Source organism: Chiloscyllium plagiosum, unplaced genomic scaffold, assembly GCF_037043375.1.
Source record: "Chiloscyllium plagiosum isolate Xiang-an unplaced genomic scaffold, Cpla_swu_hap1 HiC_scaffold_20, whole genome shotgun sequence".
In the NCBI taxonomy this organism is placed as follows: domain Eukaryota; kingdom Metazoa; phylum Chordata; class Chondrichthyes; order Orectolobiformes; family Hemiscylliidae; genus Chiloscyllium; species Chiloscyllium plagiosum.
In genome coordinates, this window is record NW_028270158.1 from 34,016,780 (window position 1) to 34,037,390 (window position 20,611).

Genomic DNA, 20,611 nt, shown 5'->3' on the forward strand with positions numbered 1-20,611 from the left:
TTAACCAGGCAAGTTAAAGATAGTATCGACTTAAAGATGACCAAAATGTACTAAAGAGGGAGAAGATAAACTTTGAGGGGAAACTTGCAAGTTTGAACCACTTCAGATAGCAAGAGCTTCTTTTAAATATATAAACACGAAGAGAGAAGCCAGAGTGACCGTCCCTTCGAGAATGAGTTTGGGGAAATAATAGTGGGGAACTGGGAAATGGCAGAGGGGTTGAATAAATCCTTTGCATTTGTCTTCATAGTGGAAGATACTAATAGCATTCCAAAAGTACCAAATAATCAAGGGCAAAAGGAGAGAAAATAAATATAATAATTATCACTAGAGAAAAAGTGCGAGGGAAATTAATGAGGTTAAAGGCTGGTAAGTCCCTCGACCAGATGGGATGCATCTGAGGGTATTCAAATTAGCAGCCATAGAGCTAGTGGATGCTCTGGTAGTAATCTTCCAAGAATCCTTAGATTCTGAAAAGGTCCCAGAGAATTGGAACACATCTTATTGTATCCAAGCCTCCTTATCCACTGTTAAGGCTGCTAAAGCTGTTGTTATCTCCTCTCTCTCTCCATGTCTTCTAATATTTCACAGTCCTCCACCCTGATATATATCTGTATCATCTTATTCCATTGTGAAGGACAATGCAAATTATTCATTGATGACCATGGGTCCATGTCTTCCAATTTCACCCAGGTTACTTCTATGTCTCAAATGGACCATATCCTTTCCCTAGATATTCCCTTGCTTTTTATATATTTAAAGAAAAACCTTTGAGTTTTCCTTCCTACCTACCCATGCTTTCTCATGCATTTCCTTTATTTTCCTAATTTCTTTTTTATCATACCCTCTTCAGCCTTCACCTACACCCTTTAATATTCCTTCAGGGACTTTGCGTATTGAGCCCTCAGTACCTGTCATAAGCTTGCCTTTTTTTTAAATTTTAACCTTTATATTCTTTAACAAGCATTCTTTTGTCTTGGTTCCCCTTTTTTTCTTCATGGGAACATTTTTGCTCTTTCCTTGTTAAATATCGCCTACTGTTCTGACACAGTTTTATCTGCAAATAGTTGCTCCCAGTCCCTTTAGGCTGAATCGTATGTTAGTAAAATTAGCCTTTCCCCAATTTATTACTAGTATTCCAAGTCTATCCTTATCCTGTTCCATAACTATCCTAAATCTAACAGAGTTATAGCTACTATCTCCAAAATGCTCCCCTACTGATGTGTCTTCCATTGCCTGGGTTCATTTGCAAATATTAGGACCCGAACTGCATGCCCCACTCCACCTCCTCCTCCCTTGTTCGACTTTCTATGTACTGGCTGAAAAAAGTTCTCCTGGATGCCATTTAAGAATTTTGTTCCCTCTCCACCTTGCACATTAAAACCAGTCCAGTTAACATTTGGGTTGATAAACCCCCCCAACTATTACTGTCTTACTATTCTTACTCTTGTCTGAAATTTGATAACATATTTGATCCTCTTGAGCTTTGACAAAGGGTCAGTTAGACTTGAAACATCAGTTCTTTTCTCTCCTTACAGATGCTGCCAGACCTGTTGAGATTTTCCAGCTATTTCTCTTTTGGTTTTGATCCTCTGTCTTACCCTACTGTTTGTTTGGGCACTATAGTACACACCCAATAGCAGGTGTGACCTTTTGTGTATTTTACTTCTCATGATATGGCCTGATTTGATGATTCTTTCAAGGTATCATCACTCCTTACTGCTATAATTAATTCCTTGATCAATTTTGTGTCTCCCTCTCCTTTGCTATGCCATTGTGTCTTGTTTGATTGGTCTGTAATCAGAAATATTGAATTGACAATCTTGCCCATCTTTCAGTCAAGTCTCAGGCATGGCTGTGATATTATATACTCATGTGCCTATCTGTGCCCTCAACTTGTTTATCTTAATTTTCAGGCTCCTTTGCATTGAATTACATGTAGATTTACTTCTATCTTATTTAGTCTGATTCTTCTGCCTTTGGACTTATGTGTATTTCAATTTCTAATTTGATTTCAGCTTTTTTCACATAGAGGCTGATAAACGGTATGCAAATAAGATGCACTCAAATGTTCCCTCATTAACCGACTGGCCTTCAGGGGTCAATATTATGCTCAATAGTATGACCTGTGTCCTATTTTAGCAACACTGCTACCCACTCCCACAGCAATACTCTTGCTTCCACTTCCAACCAATGTCTTGCTTATGCGGGCGTGTCTCAACAAAGCAAAGTAATTTGAATTATCCATAACATGAATATCTATTTTATATAAATATGCCTCCTTTACTGCCCTTTTGCTCTAGCCATTCTGAAGATCTGTTACGCTCACGGCTTCTCCCCTTTTGTCAACAACGTTAATACCATCATTTTCCAGCATTACTCAGTTCTGAAGAAGAGTCATGGGACTTGAAACGTTAACTCTGTTTCACTCTCCACAGATGCTAGCAATCCTGCTGACTTTCTCCAGCATGTTCTGTTTACATTTCAGATACAATATGAATGAAGGGGTTAAACTAGCTTTAGTTAGTTAAGGGTTCAGTCATATCGAATGGAAAAAAATGAGACATACAGAAAGTCAAAGCTAGTAGTGTATAAACAGCAGTATCAGCAGGATAGTGCTGGCCTTGGGTGGAATACAGACAATGACTTGTAAACGGTGGCACAACAGTAAATATAAACAAAAACAGAAATTGATGAAAATTCTCAGCAGGTCTGACGGCATTGGTGGAGAGAAATTAGAGTTAACGTTTTGAGTCCAGAATTTTTCTGAGGAAGGGTCACTGGACTGAAATGTTAACTCTGATTTCTCTCCACACATGCTGCTAAGCCTGTAAAAATTTCAGCAATTTCTGTTTTTGTTCCTGATTTCGAGCATCAGCAGTCCTTCCAGTTTTTTTTATCCAGTAAAAAACATAAGACACCAAGATGAAGAAACTAGGAAATGGAACACGTAATGTTTTGTATAAAATTTGGAGTTGTAAGGAGCCAAGCAGAGTTGCTTTTACATTGTTATAACACACAAAGACAGACAGCCAAATCAAATCAGCCTCCCTATCCCTGTATTTGCAACACAATAAAATTAAAACATTCAATGAGCCTCAAAATTGATTCCAGTACTTCCTAACCTGACCTTTTGAATAACCAGTACCAGACCTTTGTGAATAACTGCTACTAGATAGCAGCTTAAACATAGGAATTAACAATTTATTAACATTACAGAAACTTCAGCAGAGCAAAGTTAAACAAGATAATCAAATTAATGTCTATGATTTAAATGCAATCTTCTTTGATTCTAGACTTCGCTCACACAAAGACAGATAGACAAACAGATTATAGTTAAGAGAGAAATCAAAAGAAAAATAAATTAGACATATCTGGCCAGCTAACTGAAGCAATGTCCACAATCAGTAATATCACAGACACATGGGATTGTATCTTGCTTGGTTTCTGAGGACACTGGCCATTGCAGATAGCTTCAAGTCTGAAGAATATTTATCTAGTACTTATAACTGAGGGTCTATTCTCTGATCTTTCAATAAATTGATAATGGAAGGATAACCAGAGAGCAATCAGATCTCCTTCTTTTAGCTTTACAAATCTTCTGACAAAACACACAGTTCAAAGCCAGTTCAAGCTTTTGTTTCTCTTTCTGTTTCTTTTTCAACATTTTCTTTGTTAGTCTGATTGGCACCCATTAACATTCAAACATCTGCCATCTGTTTGGGCATAATAACTCTCTCGTCAAAAAATCTAAAAATTACTTTTAACAAAAATCAGTTAGCAATTAACCTTCAGGCCTGGCTTCATAAACTAATATCAGTTTGTTTCTTCTGCTCTTTCCTTTAAAAATAAGATTGATGCTCACAGTCCAAAACTCACCTTCGGTTCTCAGCTCACAGTTCACTGCTTCACGCCAAAAATGATAAAAATAAAAAAAAGGTCAGTGAGGGTTCTAAGAACACTTCACAACGATAAGACTAGCCTTCCTTACATATGCGTGAAAGCAAATAATCATTTGACCCATCTCCTGAGTCTTCTATCAATTTTTCAAGTTGTACAATTATAATGATATAGAGGCAGATATAAGGTTCTTATAACATCCCAACAAACATTTTACACGTATATACTGAAAGATTAGGAGGAAATGAACAGGAGCTGCTTCAAATAAAGTATTTATTTCTTCTCCTTGCAGTGAGTGGCAGGCATACAGCAAGCACCACCAGCTCCACTTCATGGACAGTGCTTTCCTTCTCCACCTCCTTGAGGAACTGGACCAGATGTTCCAGCCTGGTGTTCTTACCAAAGATCAGGTAAAACATTCATGTCAAAGCGCTTTTCCTCTGGAAACTATTACTCCCCTTACCCCCAGTTCTGTTCACTCCCTGGAAGGTGGTGACTTTTAATTCAGACTCCAAGTGTTGGGCATTCTTCAGTATTTCATACAAGTTATGAACTTTCAACTGTGAATCTAAACAGTGGCTTTGACAAGCTGTGTGGCTGTGAAATAAAGCACAAGATTTGACAATTTTATGTCACTAACTGTTTTTGACTGTTTTTGATCTGCATGTGTCTGTGTATGTGTGCATGTGTGTGAATCATGTAAATGTGTGCAGTAAGAATGCATGTGCACATATCTCTCTCACACACGCTTCCACTTTGAATATGGAAATATTACTGATTAAGATGTGCACCACGTGGTAGCTTTTATGTTCAGATTTCAAACTTTTCTTCTCAGTGAAATAATCAGTTTCTATGATTTTGTAATGTTATTCCAGTTCATGTGTTTTTCAAAATAGTTTGCGTTTGGGAGGTGAGAAATTTTGGTAAATAAAATAGGAACAGGAGAAGATCATTTAGCCCCACAAAACTCCGCCTGTTCCTTGATATTCTTCTAGGTAACAAACAAAAATGTATCAAATTCAGATTTAAACTTATAAATTGACAGTGGTGCATGGATAATATAAGTGGATACTAATCTAGAACCCTGGGCTAATGTTTTTGACACATGAGTTAAAATCCCACCACAACAGATAGTTACATTTGATGCCAATAATAATCAGGAATTAAAAGCTAGCCTGATGGTGACAGGGTAGCCATTGTCCTAAAAACCCATCTGCTTTAGTCGCATCCTTACCCGCTCCGGCTTACATGTGATTCCAGACCCATAGCAATCTGGTTGATTTAACTGCCCTCTGAAATGACCCAGCGAACCATTCAATTCAAGGGCAATAAATTCCAGCCTTGGAAGTGACACCAACAGCCTACAAAAAAATAAACAAAAAAACATGTACTATAATGGGCAGAATGCTGCTCACTATACAACGGCACCCATCTTCACCTCAAGTCAGATCCATTTATTCCTGGCAAACACAATCTGCAGCAGTCTCTGATAGCAGAGGCCACATCTCACAGATTAATGTCTCCTTTGTCATTGTTACTATAGTTATTTCATTCCCTTAACTTTGTTGCAGGAGGAGTTCCTGAGTGACAGTTTTGTCCTCTTTATTGACTACAACTGGGAGCTGCTCCAGAGAATGAAGCAAGTCTTTCCCTTTAATTGTCCGACGGCATTACGACAGCTGGAACTGATGCTGAGGTAATACAGACGGAGGTGAGCCAGGCCAAACTGGGTGAGGCTAGACCAGTGTAGACCCAGAGCCAGGTCAAACCAGACCAGATTGAGCAAGGCCATACTATGTCAAGTTGAGCCAGGCAAAGCCAGAAAGAATCGGGCTGAAAATGTGTTGCTGGAAAAGTGCAGCAGGTCAGGCAGCATCCAAGGAGCAGGAGAATCGACGTTTCGGGCATAAGCCCTTCTTCAGGAATGAGGAAAGTGTGTCCAGCAGGCTAAGATAAATGGTAGGGAGGAGGGACTTGGGGTAGGGGCTTTGGAAATGCGATAGGTGGAGGGATGTCAAGGTGAGGGTGATAGGCCGGAGTGGGATGGGGGCGGAGAGGTTAGGAAGATGATTGAAGGTTAGGAAGGCGGTGCTGAGTTCGAGGGATTTGACTGAGACGGTGGGGGGAGGGGAAATGAGGAAACTGGAGAAATCCGAGTTCATCCCTTGTGGTTGGAGGGTTCCCAGGCAGAAGATGAGGCACACGTCCTCCAACCGTCGTGTTGCTATGGTCTGGCAATGGAGGAGTCCAAGGACCTGCATGTCCTTGGTGGAGTGGGAGGGGGAGTTAAAGTGTTGGGCTACGGGGTGGTTGGGTTAGTTGGTCCGGGTGTCCCAGAGGTGTTCTCTGAAACGTTCCGCAAGTAGGCGGCCTGTCTCCCCAATATAGAGGAGGCCACATCGGGTGCAGCGGATGCAATAGATGATGTGTGTGGAGGTGCAGGTGAATTTGTGGCGGATATGGAAGTGTCCCTTGGGACCTTGGAGGGAAGTAAGGGGGGAGGTGTGGGCACAAGTTTTGCATTTCTTGCGGTTGCAGGGGAAGGTGCCGGGAGTGGAGGTTGGGTTGGTGGGGTGTGTGGACCTGGCGAGGGAGTCACGGAGGGAGTGGTCTTTTCGGAATGCTGATAGGGGAGGGGAGGGAAATATATCACTGGTGGTGGGGTCCGTTTGGAGGTGGCGGAAATGGCGGCGGATGATACGTTGTACATGGAGGTTAGTGGGTGGTAGGTGAGGACCAGTGGGGTTCTGTCCTGGTGGCGGTTGGAGGGGCGGGGCTCAAGGGCAGAGGAGCGGGAAGTGGAAGAGATGCGGTGGAGGGCATCGTCGACTACGTCTGGCGGGAAATTGCGGTCCTTGAAGAAGGAGGCCATCTGGGTTGTACGGTTTTGGAACTGGTCCTCCTGGGAGCAGATGCGGCGGAGACAAAGGAATTGGGAATATGGGATGGCGTTTTTACAGGGGGCAGGGTGGGAGGAGGTGTAGTCTAGGTAGCTGTGGGAGTCGGTCGGTTTATAGTAAATGTCCGTGTCGATTCGGTCACCCGAGATAGAAATGGAAAGGTCTAGGAAGGGGAGGGAGGAGTCTGTGATGGTCCAGGTGAATTTGAGGTCGGGGTGGAAGGTGTTGGTAAAGTGGATGAACTTTTCAACCTCCTCGTGGGAGCACGAGGTAGCGCCGATTCAGTCATCGATGTAGCGGAGGAAAAGGTGAGCGGTGGTGCCAGTGTAGCTGCGGAAGATGGACTGTTCCACATATCCTACGAAGAGGCAGGCATAGCTGGGGCCCATTCGGGTGCCCATGGCTACTCCTTTGGTTTAGAGGAAGTGGGAGGATTGGAAAGAGAAGTTGTTCAGGGTGAGGACCAGTTCAGTCAGTCGAAGGAGGGTGTCAGTAGAAGGGTACTGGTTTGTATGGTGGGAAAGGAAGAAGTGGAGGGCTTCAAGTCCTTCGTGATGGAGGATGGAGGTGTACAGGGAATGGATGTCCATGGTGGAGATAAGGCGTTGGGGACCGGGGAAGTGAACATCATGGAGGAGGTGGAGGGTGTGGGTGGTGTCCCGAACGTAGGTGGGGAGGTCTTGGACTAAGGGGGACAGGACCGTGTCGAGGTATGCAGAGATGAGTTCGGTGGGGCAGGAGCAGGCTGAGACAATGGGTTGGCCGGGCAGTCAGGTTTGTGGATTTTGGGCAGGAGGTAGAAACGGGCGGGGCAGGGTTGTGGGACTATGAGGTTGGAGGCGGTGGATGGGAGATCCCCTGAGGTGATGAGGTTCTGGATGGTCTGGGAGATGATGGGTTGGTGGTGGGAGGTAGGGTCATGGTCAAGGGGGCAGTAGGAGGAGGTGTCCGCGAGCTGGCGCAATTTCCCGCCAGACGTAGTCGACTCCGCAATTTCCCGCCAGACGTAGTTGACCCGCAATTTCCCGCCAGACGTAGTCGATCTGTAAAAACGCCATCCCATATTCCCAATTCCTTCGTCTCCACCGCATCTGCTCCCAGAAGGACCAGTTCCAAAACCGTACAACCCAGATGGCGTCCTTCTTCAAGGACCGCAATTTCCCGCCAGATGTAGTCGACGATGCCCTCCACCGCATCTCTTCCACTTCCCGCTCCTCCGCCCTTGAGCCCCACCCCTCCAACCGCCACCAGGACAGAACACCCACCAACCTCCATGTACAACGTATCATCCGCCGCCATTTCCGCCACCTCCAAACGGACCCCACCACCAGTGATATATTTCCCTCCCCTCCCCTATCAGCATTCCGAAAAGACCACTCCCTCCATGACTCCCTCGCCAGGTCCACACCCCCCACCAACCCTACCTCCACTCCCGGCACCTTCCTCTGCAACCGCAAGAAATGCAAAACTTGTGCCCACACCTCCCCCCTTACTTCCCTCCAAGGTCCCAAGGGACACTTCCATATCTGCCACAAATTCACCTGCACCTCCACACACATCATCTATTGCATCCACTGCACCCGATGTGGCCTCCTCTATATTGGGGAGACAGGCCGCCTACTTGCGGAACGTTTCAGAGAACACCTCTGGGACACCCGGACCCAACCACCCCGTAGCCCAACACTTTAAGTCCCCCTTCCACTCCACCAAGGACATGCAGGTCCTTGGACTCCTCCATCACCAGATCATGGCAACACGACGGTTGGAGGAAGAGCGCCTCATTTTCTGCCTGTGAACCCTCCAACCACAAGGGATGAACTCGGATTTCTCCAGTTTCCTCATTTCCCCTCCCCCCACCTTGTCTCAGTCAAATCCCTCGAACTCAGCACCGCCTTCCTAACCTGCAATCATTTTCCTGACCTCTCCGCCCCACCCCACTCCGGCCTATCGCCCTCACCTTGACCTCCCTCCACCTATCGCATTTCCAAAGCCCCTCCCCCAAGTCCCTCCTCCCTACCATTTATCTTAGCTTGCTGGACACACTTTCCTCATTCCTGAAGAAGGGCTTATGCCCAAAACGTCGATTCTCCTGTTCCTTGGATGCTGCCTGACCTGCTGCACTTTTCCAGCAACACACTTTCAGCTCTGATCTCCAGCATCTGCCGCCCTCACTTTCTCCAGAAAGAATAGGGCCAAGACCAGACTAAGCTTGGATAGGCCAACCTGAGCCAGGCAAGGACAGAGTCAGCTGAGTGAGACAAAACTGAACTAATCTGAAATGGGCTAGACTGGGACAACTGACTCTCATTCAGGACATGAGTACGTTGGTCCATGTGCATCACACAGGAGAGTCTCCCAATTGTTCTCAAATGCATCGACTGTTATTAGACTTTAGTTCCATTTTATCAGATGTCGAATCAGACCTAAACTTTGAGTTTGAGCAAATTATTCCAACTCGCGGGAGGACTTCACATCTGAACCACATGCTTCATCTTCTGTCTCTTCACTGAATAGGAGAAAGAAATGTGGCAAATTGTACTTTTACCTCCTGAACTCAAGCATTGCCATTATTATCTCCAACCCATTGTCAATCATCTCAACCGGCACAAACTGACGATTGAACCAAAGCTCATCCTGGTCTGAGTGCCTTAGGACTATTGAGGAAACTGCTGCAGGTGCCAACTCGAAGATTATTGCAGAATATAAAAGCTTATGGTGTGGAGGGTAAAATACTGATATTGATAGAAGATTGGTTAGCTAACAGGAAACAGTGAGTGGTAAAAATGGGTCATTTCCTGTTTGGCAAGATGTAACAAGTGAATGTGTCACAGGGATCAGTTGTAGGGCCTCAGCATTTTTACAATTTTTACAATTTATATAAATGACTTAAGGTATGATAATTGAATTTGCTGATGTCATAAAGATAGGAGGAAAATTAAGTTATGAAAAGTTATGGAAACATTAAGTGAATGGGCAAAGATCAGGAGTATAATTGGGAAAATCTATAATTGCCCATTTTTGGCAGGAAGAATAGAAAACAAACATGATATAAATGGTTAGAGGATGCAGAGCTCAGAGGTGCAGACGGTTTTGCACAAATTACAAAAGACAAGTATGCAGGTACAGTAAGTAATGAGGAAAGCTAATTGCTACTTTTAACCAAGGCCCCTAGTTAATTACTGTGTATTACAGGGGAAATTGAATATAAAAATAAAGTTATGCTTCAGTTGTACCAGACATTTCTAAGACTACATTTGGGGTATTGTGTACAGCTTTGGTCTTCTGATTTCAAGAAGAATATTAATTATTTAGAAAAGTTCAGAGTTTAGGAAAGAAAGAAATAACTTGATTGAAACATATTGGATTGTGAGGAGAAAGTGAGGACTGCAGATGCTGGAGATCAGAGTCGAGAGTGTGGTGCTGGAAAAGCACAGCAGGTCAGGCAGCATCCAAGGAGCAGGAGAATCGATATTTTGGGTATAAGCCCAAAATGAGGTCATCAAGAATGAGGTCAGGAGTATAAGGTTGTGAGGGCATTTTGACACTCTTGTGGGAGAATGTAGAACTAGGGGCCTTGGTTAAAAGTAGCAATTGTCCAGTTAAGAAATGTTTCTCTCATAGATGGTCATGAATCTTTGGAACTTTCTTCCTCAAAAGGCAATAGAAGCAGAGTTTTTTTTGAATATTGTAAAGGAAGCAGTTCATAAACAATCGAGTGAAAGGTTATGGGGGTAGGCAGGAATGAAATCAGATCTGCCATTACCTTATTGAATAGCAGAACAAGTTTTGGAGGACAAATGGCCCATTTCTGCTTCTAGTTTGTATACTGTATTCATATGTTTGTAATGTTAATGTGGGGAAAGAATATCTTTGGAACTAAGAATTCTCTTTATCTGTATGTTTCTGTTTTTGTCTCTATTTCTGTCTCTGTCACTGCCTTCTGTATTTCTTGTGTTCTTTATCTTTTCACCCCTACCCCTCCTCCATCACTTGCTCTTATTGACTTCCATCTTATCCTGCCTGACACTGCCTCTCCTGGGTCCTCTGTCTCCCCTTCTCTTTTCTTGTCTTTCTTCCAATTCCTGTCCTCCTCTTTCGGTTTCCTCTCCCTCTCTGTGTAACTCCTAATTTTTATTTCTCCCAAATTATCTTTCTCTCTCTCTCTCCCTCTCTCTCGTCTGCTTTTTTCTGTCTGCGTTTGATTTAATATTTTTCAGGTGTTTATCGAAGATTTATTCCATGGAAGCCTTTAATGTGGTCTGTCCTTTACACAACCAGCTCCATGTGGAGATTGTTGCCATAGTGAAGGTACAGTGAGGGCTTCATTGTCAATATTCAGGAATCATGCCAGAATCTGATGATAATTTGCATTGATGACCTTGAAGGGAGCATTTTTTTTAAAACACACGTTAATGTGGGGGAGGGCAAATTCGTTTGATCTAGTGAATCTCAATTTCCCATTGAGATTTGAGAAAGCAGATGAGGAGACACTTCTCCATTAACTAAACTGGTTGAACACACTGAAACAGCAGTTTATTATAAAGATAGAAAAGATTCAGTTGAAGGATGGTCAATAGATTTGCTTTGTAACATTACTTAAATTGATTGATAAATCAGAACAGAATTGGCTCAGAGGAGGTTAAGGTCATATCAAAACAACTCACTTGGACTGTTTAGAGGAAATGAATTTAATGTGAACAAATGCAGAACATATGGAATATATGGAAGAAAATAAATGACACATGGAATCCTTGAGAAAATAGAAGTTATTGAAGTTCACAGGCACTATTGAACTTCTCACTCACCATCTCTATTACAAAGAAATAAAGCACGCTGCAGAATTTGTGCAAACCATGCAACCTTCATCTGTTGATTTACATGTCACCATCCACAAAACCTCTCCGAATGACACAACTTCCTGACTTGGAAATATATGACCATTCCTTCACTGCTGGGTTAAAATCAGGAACTCTCTTTCTTGGGAGTTCACACACCAGATGGAAGGCAGCAGTCAGCAGTTTCAGAAGTCGGATCACTTCAACACTCAAGGACAATTAGAGTTGAGGAAAAAGTTGCCAGTGATGCCCACATCCCTTGAAAGAATTTTTAAAACTTAAATACAGGTCAGACCTTGTGTGGAGGCTCACAGAGTCCCAAGGTCTCTTGGACAACTGAACTGAGCAAACTAACTTGATACCAATGTGTGTGTTGGACCTGAAACAAATTATTGTAGCGTTTCAAGTCTTAATGAACAAGAGTAAATTACTCATTGGGTTCAGTATAATCAGAAGATTTTCACTGAGATTCAAAATTACCTTTAGTAACTTTGTGCTAAGTGCTACTGAATAGGAACATAGAAGCAAGATTGGGCCATTCAGTCTCTGAAACCTACTCTGCCATTCTAGATCACAGCTGATCATCTACCGCTACACCAAATTCCTGCACTCTTCCCCATATTCATTAATATCATTATTAGCTAGAAATCTATCAATCTCTGTTTTGAACTTAATACAAATCTTCCATTACCTTCTGGAGTAGAGTTCAAAAGATTCACCAGTCTTTGAGTGAAGTTCTTCCTCATCTCAGCGCAGATGATTTATCCTTTATTCTGAGACTGCCTCCTCTGGTTCTTGACCCACAGCTAGGGAAAACATCTTTTATGGTATCTATTTTTTATCCCTTTACGAATTTTGTATGTTTCTATGTGATTGCCTCTGAGTTCATTTTAGAGGAATGAGTGACATTATTTTAAGAGGCATTGTGTCAAGCAGCTTTGCATCAAAAGACATTCTGTTGAGTAGCATTGTGGTTTGATATTTCAATGTGTGATATTGTGTTGATTTTCACTGTTACTGTTACAGAAATTCACATTTGACTGGTATAAGAAAATGTGTGACACCTTCAAACCAAACCTTAAGGTATATGTGACTGAATAATGTAATCTGTGCAGATTAGCAGAAGTATTTGATTTTGCCATATTAGCATTGTTCTTGCTGTCTGTCTTGTTCATTACTGAGTTCATGATCCATTGTGCAACGTAATCAATGTGAAAACAAGCAACACTCAGTTCTCAAATTGAGTCACAAATCAGCTGAACTGAGCTGAATAGTTATAGGAGCAATTGCCTGTGTATGAGTAATGAAAGAGAAAATTATTTTATATTTCTCTTCATGATTAAAATGATTTGGGAGGGGATATGGTTAGTGAAAAGTTGTGTTTTGGGACGTTGTTTAAAGTAGTAGATGAGGTGCCAATCAAGCAGGCTGCTTTGTCCTGTTATGGTAAGTTGGGTTTGGGGATGTTGTTAAAGTTGAGCTGGGTTTGAGGAAGATTTGTGATGATGAGTTGGATTGGGGGGTATTGTCAATGATGTGTTGACTCTGTGTGAGGGGAGTACAGAGACTGTAAACTGAGTTTAGGCAATATTGTTGTTGATGTGTTGAATTCAGGGACACTGTTGATGCATATTTGGGTTTAGGGGTTTTACTGACAATGAGTTGGGTTTGGGTGGGTTTGTTGACAGTGAGTTGGGTTCGGAGACATTGGTGGTCAGTTAAGTCTCTGAGGGAGGTGTTGTTAACAATGAGTTGGGATTGAGATATTGTTGACCGTGAATTGGGTTTTGGCGTGCTGTTGACTATGAATTGGGTTTGGTAATGAGAAGTTATCATAACTGATCTTAAACTGACTTTACTTTGCAGTCTGGACTGACTAAGCAGATGAGACTGGTACAACTAGTCGATGCAGTTTGTACAGAGCTACATAAAGATCAAGAAAAGTACAACCAAATATTTGTCAGGTATTTGACTTTTTTTTGATCTTACATTTTACTAATACAGTTATTTTGTTCAAATAGGTTAAGGATATTGGTGCTGGTGAATAAAACTTTTCATTGCTCTGGAAATCAAATCTCCAATAACATTCCCAGGGCAGGTACAGGAAGAGATAAACACAGCGTATAGCTAGCTCAGCATTGTCCAATCAAACACTCTGGGTCAGTTACAGTAAAGCACCTCTATACATTTGCTTATAAAATGTTTCATGAGATCTATAACCACTCACTATGTTTTTAAAACACTTTTCCAATAGATGTAGTATTGTTAGCATGGTCAGCATTTATTTCCTAATTGCCCTTGAGAAGGTTACAGTTAGTCACCTTCTTAAAATACTGTGGTCTGTTAGAGTTATGTAAACCCACAATGATGTTACAAAGTCAGTTCCAGAATTTTGATTTAGAAAGAATGAATGACTGGTGATAACATGTCAAGCCAGAGTGGTGTATAGCTTAGAGGGAATCTACAGATGTGCTTTTCCCATGCATCTACTACCTTTGTCCTTCTAGATGGTTTAGCAAGTTCCTGTAGATTGGCAGCAGTGTATACAATGTGTTTCCAATGCTGGAGGGAGTGAATGTTTAAGGTGGTGGATGGGGTGCCAATCAAGCAGGCTGCTTTGTTCTGGTTGGTATTCTTATGCCTCACTGGGGTAGTCTACTGGAAATCAAACCTACTATTTCTGGAATCATCATACAAGATAAAGATTGTAAAAAGCATGTGGAATTCCCTGTCTTTTAGATCCACATCTAGAGAAAGTATAGACCAAGTTTTCTGACCTTAACAAGAATGACAATTTACTACAAATAAATAGATTCTCGGCAAACAATTATAAAACATCAGCATATATCTCTACTAGTTGAAACTCCAACCCCTTTAAACTCCCTTTCCACGTGCATACAGACAGACACAGACAGAAACAAAAACATTGAAGGAGGTTAAGAAAATCAGGCAGTTCAGTGGTCGCTGTCTGCAGGGTTTATAGAGAATATCCTTTCATCAATCAGAATACTTCTTCTTGATGTTCCTTCTCCAGATACTTCCACTTGTTTGTAGTAGGCACAGGGTGACCAATTCCCACTTACAAACATCTTTGATATACCAATTAAAGTTATAGCTTCCAGGGACTGGAAAGGGAAATAAACTGGTTATCTTCAGTTTTGAATGCTTTTTACTATAGAGAAAAGAGACAGCTCTGCCTTTGCAAAGATCTGGTTGTTTTTGCCAAAACATTCATACCTCCAAGCTGTTCTGGTACTCGGGAGCTAATTACCTAATTGTTGGCAGGTAGAAGGCAACCTTCATCGATTATGGTCACCTGTCCATTGACCTATTAGCTGCTTGTTGCCAGCTAAGCTTCAATTATATACATCCCTTGATCCATCTGCAAACTAGGCTTTTGCTACTGCTTGAACAGCAGCTGTGTAAACAGTACTTGCAATGAGTGTCAGGTTACTCACTTTCAAGAAGTGCAGCAATCCTTTCACTTTCCTTGATATTTGAAACAGTTATCAATCCAAACTTGGATGTTGTCCAGGTCTTGCTGCATATGCATGCAGGCTGCCTCAGTATCTGAAGAGTCATGAATGGTGCTGAAATTGTGCAATCATCAGTAAACATGCCCACTTATGGAAGGAAACTTTTGATGAAGCTGCTGAAAATTATTGGTCCTAGGGCACTGTCCTGAGGAAACGTTTTCTGAGGTACACAAGATCTGGGTTGCTCACTCACTTACTTGATAACCCCAATGGGAGTCATCATTCAAGTTTATGTGCATTTCAATTTGTAACTCATTGCAGGGGACAGAAGAGAGAATGTGAGAAGGTTGACAGGGCTGAGCTTGCATTTGTGGAAGATTGACCAAGCCTTTGGCTGTACAAATTCTTGTGTTTTGTCATGGGAAATTGAGCTCAATGTTAAGTATCCTGCCACCCCACTATCACCCTCCTACCCAACATCTTGCAATGAGGTGGTGTAAGTCAAAGGGCCATATCAGTATATTCTGTCGGTTGTATTCCTGTTGTGTGTTGTCACTTCACTGAACAGTTGCTTTTCACCCGCTTGGAATGATTTCTGTCTTTTTCCAGTGTTTTGAAGATTGATTATTTCAGCATCAACTACCAACAGCTGGAGAAACTGGTAAAGAGATTATTTCTTTGACTCTTTAAGAGTGAGTTATCAGAGCACCCTCCCTGCCAAATACAAATGCCAAAGACTCAATTCCAAAAACATCAAGCCTCCTTTATTTTTGAGAATCTCCAAATCCATTTCAATCTCACCACGTGTAAAACTCTAACCCCTGAGGATAAGCCTGTGCTGCCTCCTCACCCAACTCCTTTGCCCTAGCCCCAACCTCATGCTCATTCTCCAGCCAAAACTGGAACTCATTGTGTGCTGACTCAGGGCAATAATCATGTTCAACAGCTCCTCCTGGAAAATGGGGACTGCTCCCCCTCATCAACCTTTGAATGACCAGCTTCATTGCAGCACCTCATCAGAACCTCTTAGTTGCTGATAAGTCTCTCCCTCATTGCAGAGTCCTCAATGTGATGGGAGGAGCAAAGTCAAGGCTGTATGTAGGATTACCTGCTTATCATGGAGCTAATTGGAATTACCTTTTCCCCCTCTCCTGAACTCTTAAACTGTTTCCTTAAGACTATCTGCTTGGTGCAGGTCGCAGATGATATTCTCATGCTGATGGAGGAACTGGGGACAACCATGGAACAGGAGAGGTCAAGAATGACGCAGGAGATGGGGGAGACTCTATTTGAGCTGTACCTGTCACTCAAAGAGCTGAAACGATTCAAGGAATACCTTCAATTAAAGTGAGTCAACAGAAGCTAGAACTACTCACCCTAAAGTAGCCCCAGGGGATAGAGTTGGAAATCAGACACTGAGGAGGAATTATTGGGAGTGACTGGTGAAGTTGAAACGATGGGTTATGTAGCAAGGGAGAGAGGGATGGAGACGATAAGAAATTAAGACAGTTCTGGTGCATAGTGGCAGTTACTTCAACCTCAGAATTCAAGAGTTAGGACTGGAGAAATTTGAAGGTGTGGATAGGGCTGGGTGATGACTTGAGCAATTCTCTGTAAAAACACTTGGATTCTGAAAACAACCTCCTGGATTGTCCCGAGCAAAGAACAGAATTTTATAGCACAGAAAGCAGCCAGTCAATCCATTATGTCTTTATTTGGTGGAGCTGTTTAGAGCCAATTATCCCTTTCCATTGCATTTGTTCTGATGATGCCAACTTTGACAAAGGGGCCTCTAAATGTCCACCTTCTTCCTCAACTGAGGATTCCCCAGCACAGTATTGACAGGGCCCTCAGCGGGTGTGGCGTATTTCCTGCACTTCAGCCCTCAGCTCCTCTGTTCCCTCCCATAACAGTGATAGGGTTGCCCATGTCCTCAATACCATTCCACTAGCATTCACACCCAGAGGATCATTAGCTGCCATTTCCACAAACTCCAGCAGAATATCACCACTAGACACATATTCCCCTCCCCTCCTTGTCACCCTTTCACAAGGACCATTCTCTCCAGGATATCCTATTCCACTCCTCCTTCATTCCCAATAACCCCTACAGGCCCATGGCACTTTCCCCTACTTGTTTAATTTCTTCCTCCTCAGTATCCAAGGGCCCGAACATACCTGCCAGGTGAAACAGCGCTTTACCTGCAATTCACTCAATCTATTTTACTGCATTCACTGCTCACAATGTGGTCTCCTTTGACTGCTTTGCAAAACACCTACATTCTGTGTGCAAAAAAGACCCTGAACTTCCATTTGCCTGATGCTTCAACACATCACCCTGTTCTCTGGCCTACATCTCAATCTCAAGCTTGCTGCAACACTCCAGCAAAGCTCAGCACAAGCTGGAAGATAAGCACTCATTTTCCACTTAGGAACTCTCCTGCCTTCTGAACTCTATGTCGAGTTCAACAATGTTAGGACTTAAGACACCTTCTCCTTTACCCCAACCCCTACCAGGTCGTGTTATCACATAGTCTGCTATTACACACAACCTATTGTAAGCCATGATTTGGAGGAACTGGTGTTGGACTGGGGTGGACAAAGTTAAAAATCACACAACACCAGGTTATAGTCCAACAGGTTTATTTGGAAGCACTAGCTTTTGGAGCATTGCTCCTTCATCAGGTGGTTGATGAAGGTTCATTAACCGCCTGATGAAGGAGCAGTGCTCTGAAAGCTAGTGCTTCCAAATAAACCTGTTGGACTATAACCTGGTGTTGTGTGATTTTTAACATTGTTACCCACTAATTGTTGACATTAGTAGCTATTCATTCTCCTGGCCAGATCATTATCCACTCCTTTGTCTGTCCAATTGTCCTTCTCTCTTCTTGGGCTCTATCTCCATCTATCGTTTACTCCTTATCCCTTTCCCCTACCCTATCCTCTACATAAAAATCAACAAGGATCACAGGACCCAAAACAGTAACTCTGATTTCTCTCCACAAATGCTCCCACAGCTTTTCCAGCAATTCCTGTTTATATTGATTTTCAGCATCCGCAGTTCTTTTGGTTTTTATCTCACTCTTTTTTGCTTTTCCCTATAGCCCTGTATTATTTTTCCTTGCAAGTATTTATCCAATATCTTTCTGAGTGTAACAATCGAATTTGCATCCATCATCTCTTCAGGCAATGCATTCCAGATCAGAACAACTCACTGTGTAAAGCAATATTTTTTCTGAGAAACATAAAAAATAATTACAGGAATAGGCTATTTGGCCCTTTGAGCTTGCCCCACCATTCAACATGATTATAGCTGATCACCCAACTCAGTATTCTGTTCTTGTTTTCACCCTACATCATCCTTTGATTGCTTTCACCTGAGGAACTAAATACATCTCCTACCCGAAACGTTGAATGTTTTGGCGTCAACTACTTTCTATGGCAGAGAATTCCACAAACTCCCTATTCTCTGGGTGAAGAAATTTCTCCGCATCTCTGTCCTAAATGGCCTACCTCTCCAGAGGCTTCAGTACAAAGTTTAGGCTGAAATCCAATGCTGAGGGAGGGCACGTTGCACTTTTTGAGCAGATACTAAATGCAGGCTCTGTTTTCCTTCATAATAGTAGGGATTGGTCTAACACAGGATTCCATTGAGCATGGAATGATCTAGCACAATGGATTTCATAAAACAAGGAATGGTCTGACACAGTGGATTCTTTGAGCAGCGAGTGGTCTAACACATTGGATCCTATGGCCAGGGAGTGGTCTAACATACCTGAGCCCCCTGCAACTCTAAATCTGTTTTGTTTCCAATCCCCTCCAGAGACTCGCAACTTCTGGCACTCACAAATTTCCACGATTGGTTTCAGATGTCCATTAACAAGTGGCTCCAAATTGTTTATGAGAAGTCTTGTGAACGTATTACGAGGGCAGTGTCAGTGGATCAGGTAAATGACCTGAGCAATCTCTGTTGCTAGTTAAACATGTTCACATGCTGCAGGCGTATTCTTCATGATGTCCTCTTCTATTTAGGCTAGTCAGTAACTGTATCTATATTGTCAGTAATTGGTACAGAGAAGGGATGAAGCAGAATACTTGAGTTAATTTTACTCAAGAAAGTCTCTTGTAATTAAATGTGTGGGGAGGTTTTACAGGGGATGTTGAGTGATCTTTTCTCAGAATGGTATCTCTGAGTTGGCAATGGTGGTGAATGTTTGTGCATTTTTTTTACCTCCAGTTTGAACCTGTTGACACATTGTCTAAACACAGCAGCTCAGCTGTCGATGTAGTGACTTGCTTCACTCAGATCAAGAGCTTCTGGTTGCAGCTGGCCTGGCCTGACCCAATGGGGGCATTTGTCTTTGTAACAAAAATTACTGATGTGAGTATCAGCATAATCCTCACAACTACTGCAGGTTTCTGGAAATATATTGTTCCTCAATGCAGCCTCAGCAAGTGTATTGGCCCTGTTCTCATCTTATTTCCATGGTCTCTGTGGTCAATGAAGAGGCTTGTGAATGAGTGGAAATCAGAGGTAGGGCATTGAGCTTCTGGCTAGAGAGCCAGATTAACACAGAGCATGGAAACAGACCCTTCAGTCCAACTAGTCTATGTCCACCATGTTTTCAAACTAAACTGGTCTCACTTACTTGTGCTTGCCATATCTCCTCCAAACCTTTTCTAGTCATGTACTTATCTAAATGTCTTTTAAATGTTGTAACTGTACCTGCATCAACAACTTTCTCTTGTAGTTTGTTCCACATATAAACCACTGTCTATTTTTAAAATAGAAGTTGCCCCTTATGTTCTTTTTAAATATTTCTCCTCTCACCTGTAAATTATGTCCCCTTGTTTTAAATTCTGCCACCCTAGGGAAAAGACCATTGCTATTCAACTTATCTATGTGCCTCATGATTTTATAAACCTCTATAAGGTCACCCCTCAACTTTCCACTCGAGTGAAAGAAGTCCCAGCCTATCCAGCCGATCTTTATAATTCAAACCCTCCAGTCCCAGCAAAATCGTAGTAAAGCTTTTCGGAACCCTCTCCAATTTAATAATATCTTTCCAATAGCAGGGTGACCAGACTGTACACAGTACTCTAGAAGAGGCCTCACCAATGTCCTTACAACCTCAACATAACATCCCAACTCCGATATTCAAAGATCTGAGCAATGAAGGCTAAATGCCTTCTTAACCACCCTGTCTACCTGGCACACAAATTTCAAAAAACTATATACCTGAACCCCCAGATGTCTCTGTACAGCAACACTAACAAGGACTCTACCAATAATTGTATAAGTCCTGCCCTTGTTTGATTTATTAAAATGCAATACCTCACATTTATCCAAATTAAACTCCATCTGCCACTCCATCTGTACTCCATCTGACCCAATTGACCAAGATCTCCTTCTAATCTTAGACAACCTTCTTCACTGCCTACCATACCACAACATAGTTCCAGAATGTATCACTCTCAGACCTTAAGGATGGTGTATGGCC

General features: G+C 42.4%; 1 protein-coding gene across 4 annotated transcripts in view; it reads left to right on the top strand.

Moving 5' to 3' along the window:
- The window catches only part of baiap3 (BAI1 associated protein 3), an 81,229-nt gene that overhangs the window by 42,050 nt on the left and 18,568 nt on the right, over window positions 1-20,611 (top strand). For all 4 annotated transcript variants that reach the window (XM_087997804.1, XM_087997803.1, XM_087997805.1 and 1 more), the window contains 9 exons: window positions 4,193-4,310; window positions 5,472-5,596; window positions 11,018-11,108; window positions 12,662-12,718; window positions 13,502-13,599; window positions 15,721-15,772; window positions 16,307-16,458; window positions 18,934-19,057; window positions 19,348-19,491. In XM_087997804.1, coding sequence (XP_087853930.1) covers window positions 4,193-4,310; window positions 5,472-5,596; window positions 11,018-11,108; window positions 12,662-12,718; window positions 13,502-13,599; window positions 15,721-15,772; window positions 16,307-16,458; window positions 18,934-19,057; window positions 19,348-19,491 — 961 coding nt within the window. The remainder of the gene's footprint in view (window positions 1-4,192; window positions 4,311-5,471; window positions 5,597-11,017; window positions 11,109-12,661; window positions 12,719-13,501; window positions 13,600-15,720; window positions 15,773-16,306; window positions 16,459-18,933; window positions 19,058-19,347; window positions 19,492-20,611) is intronic.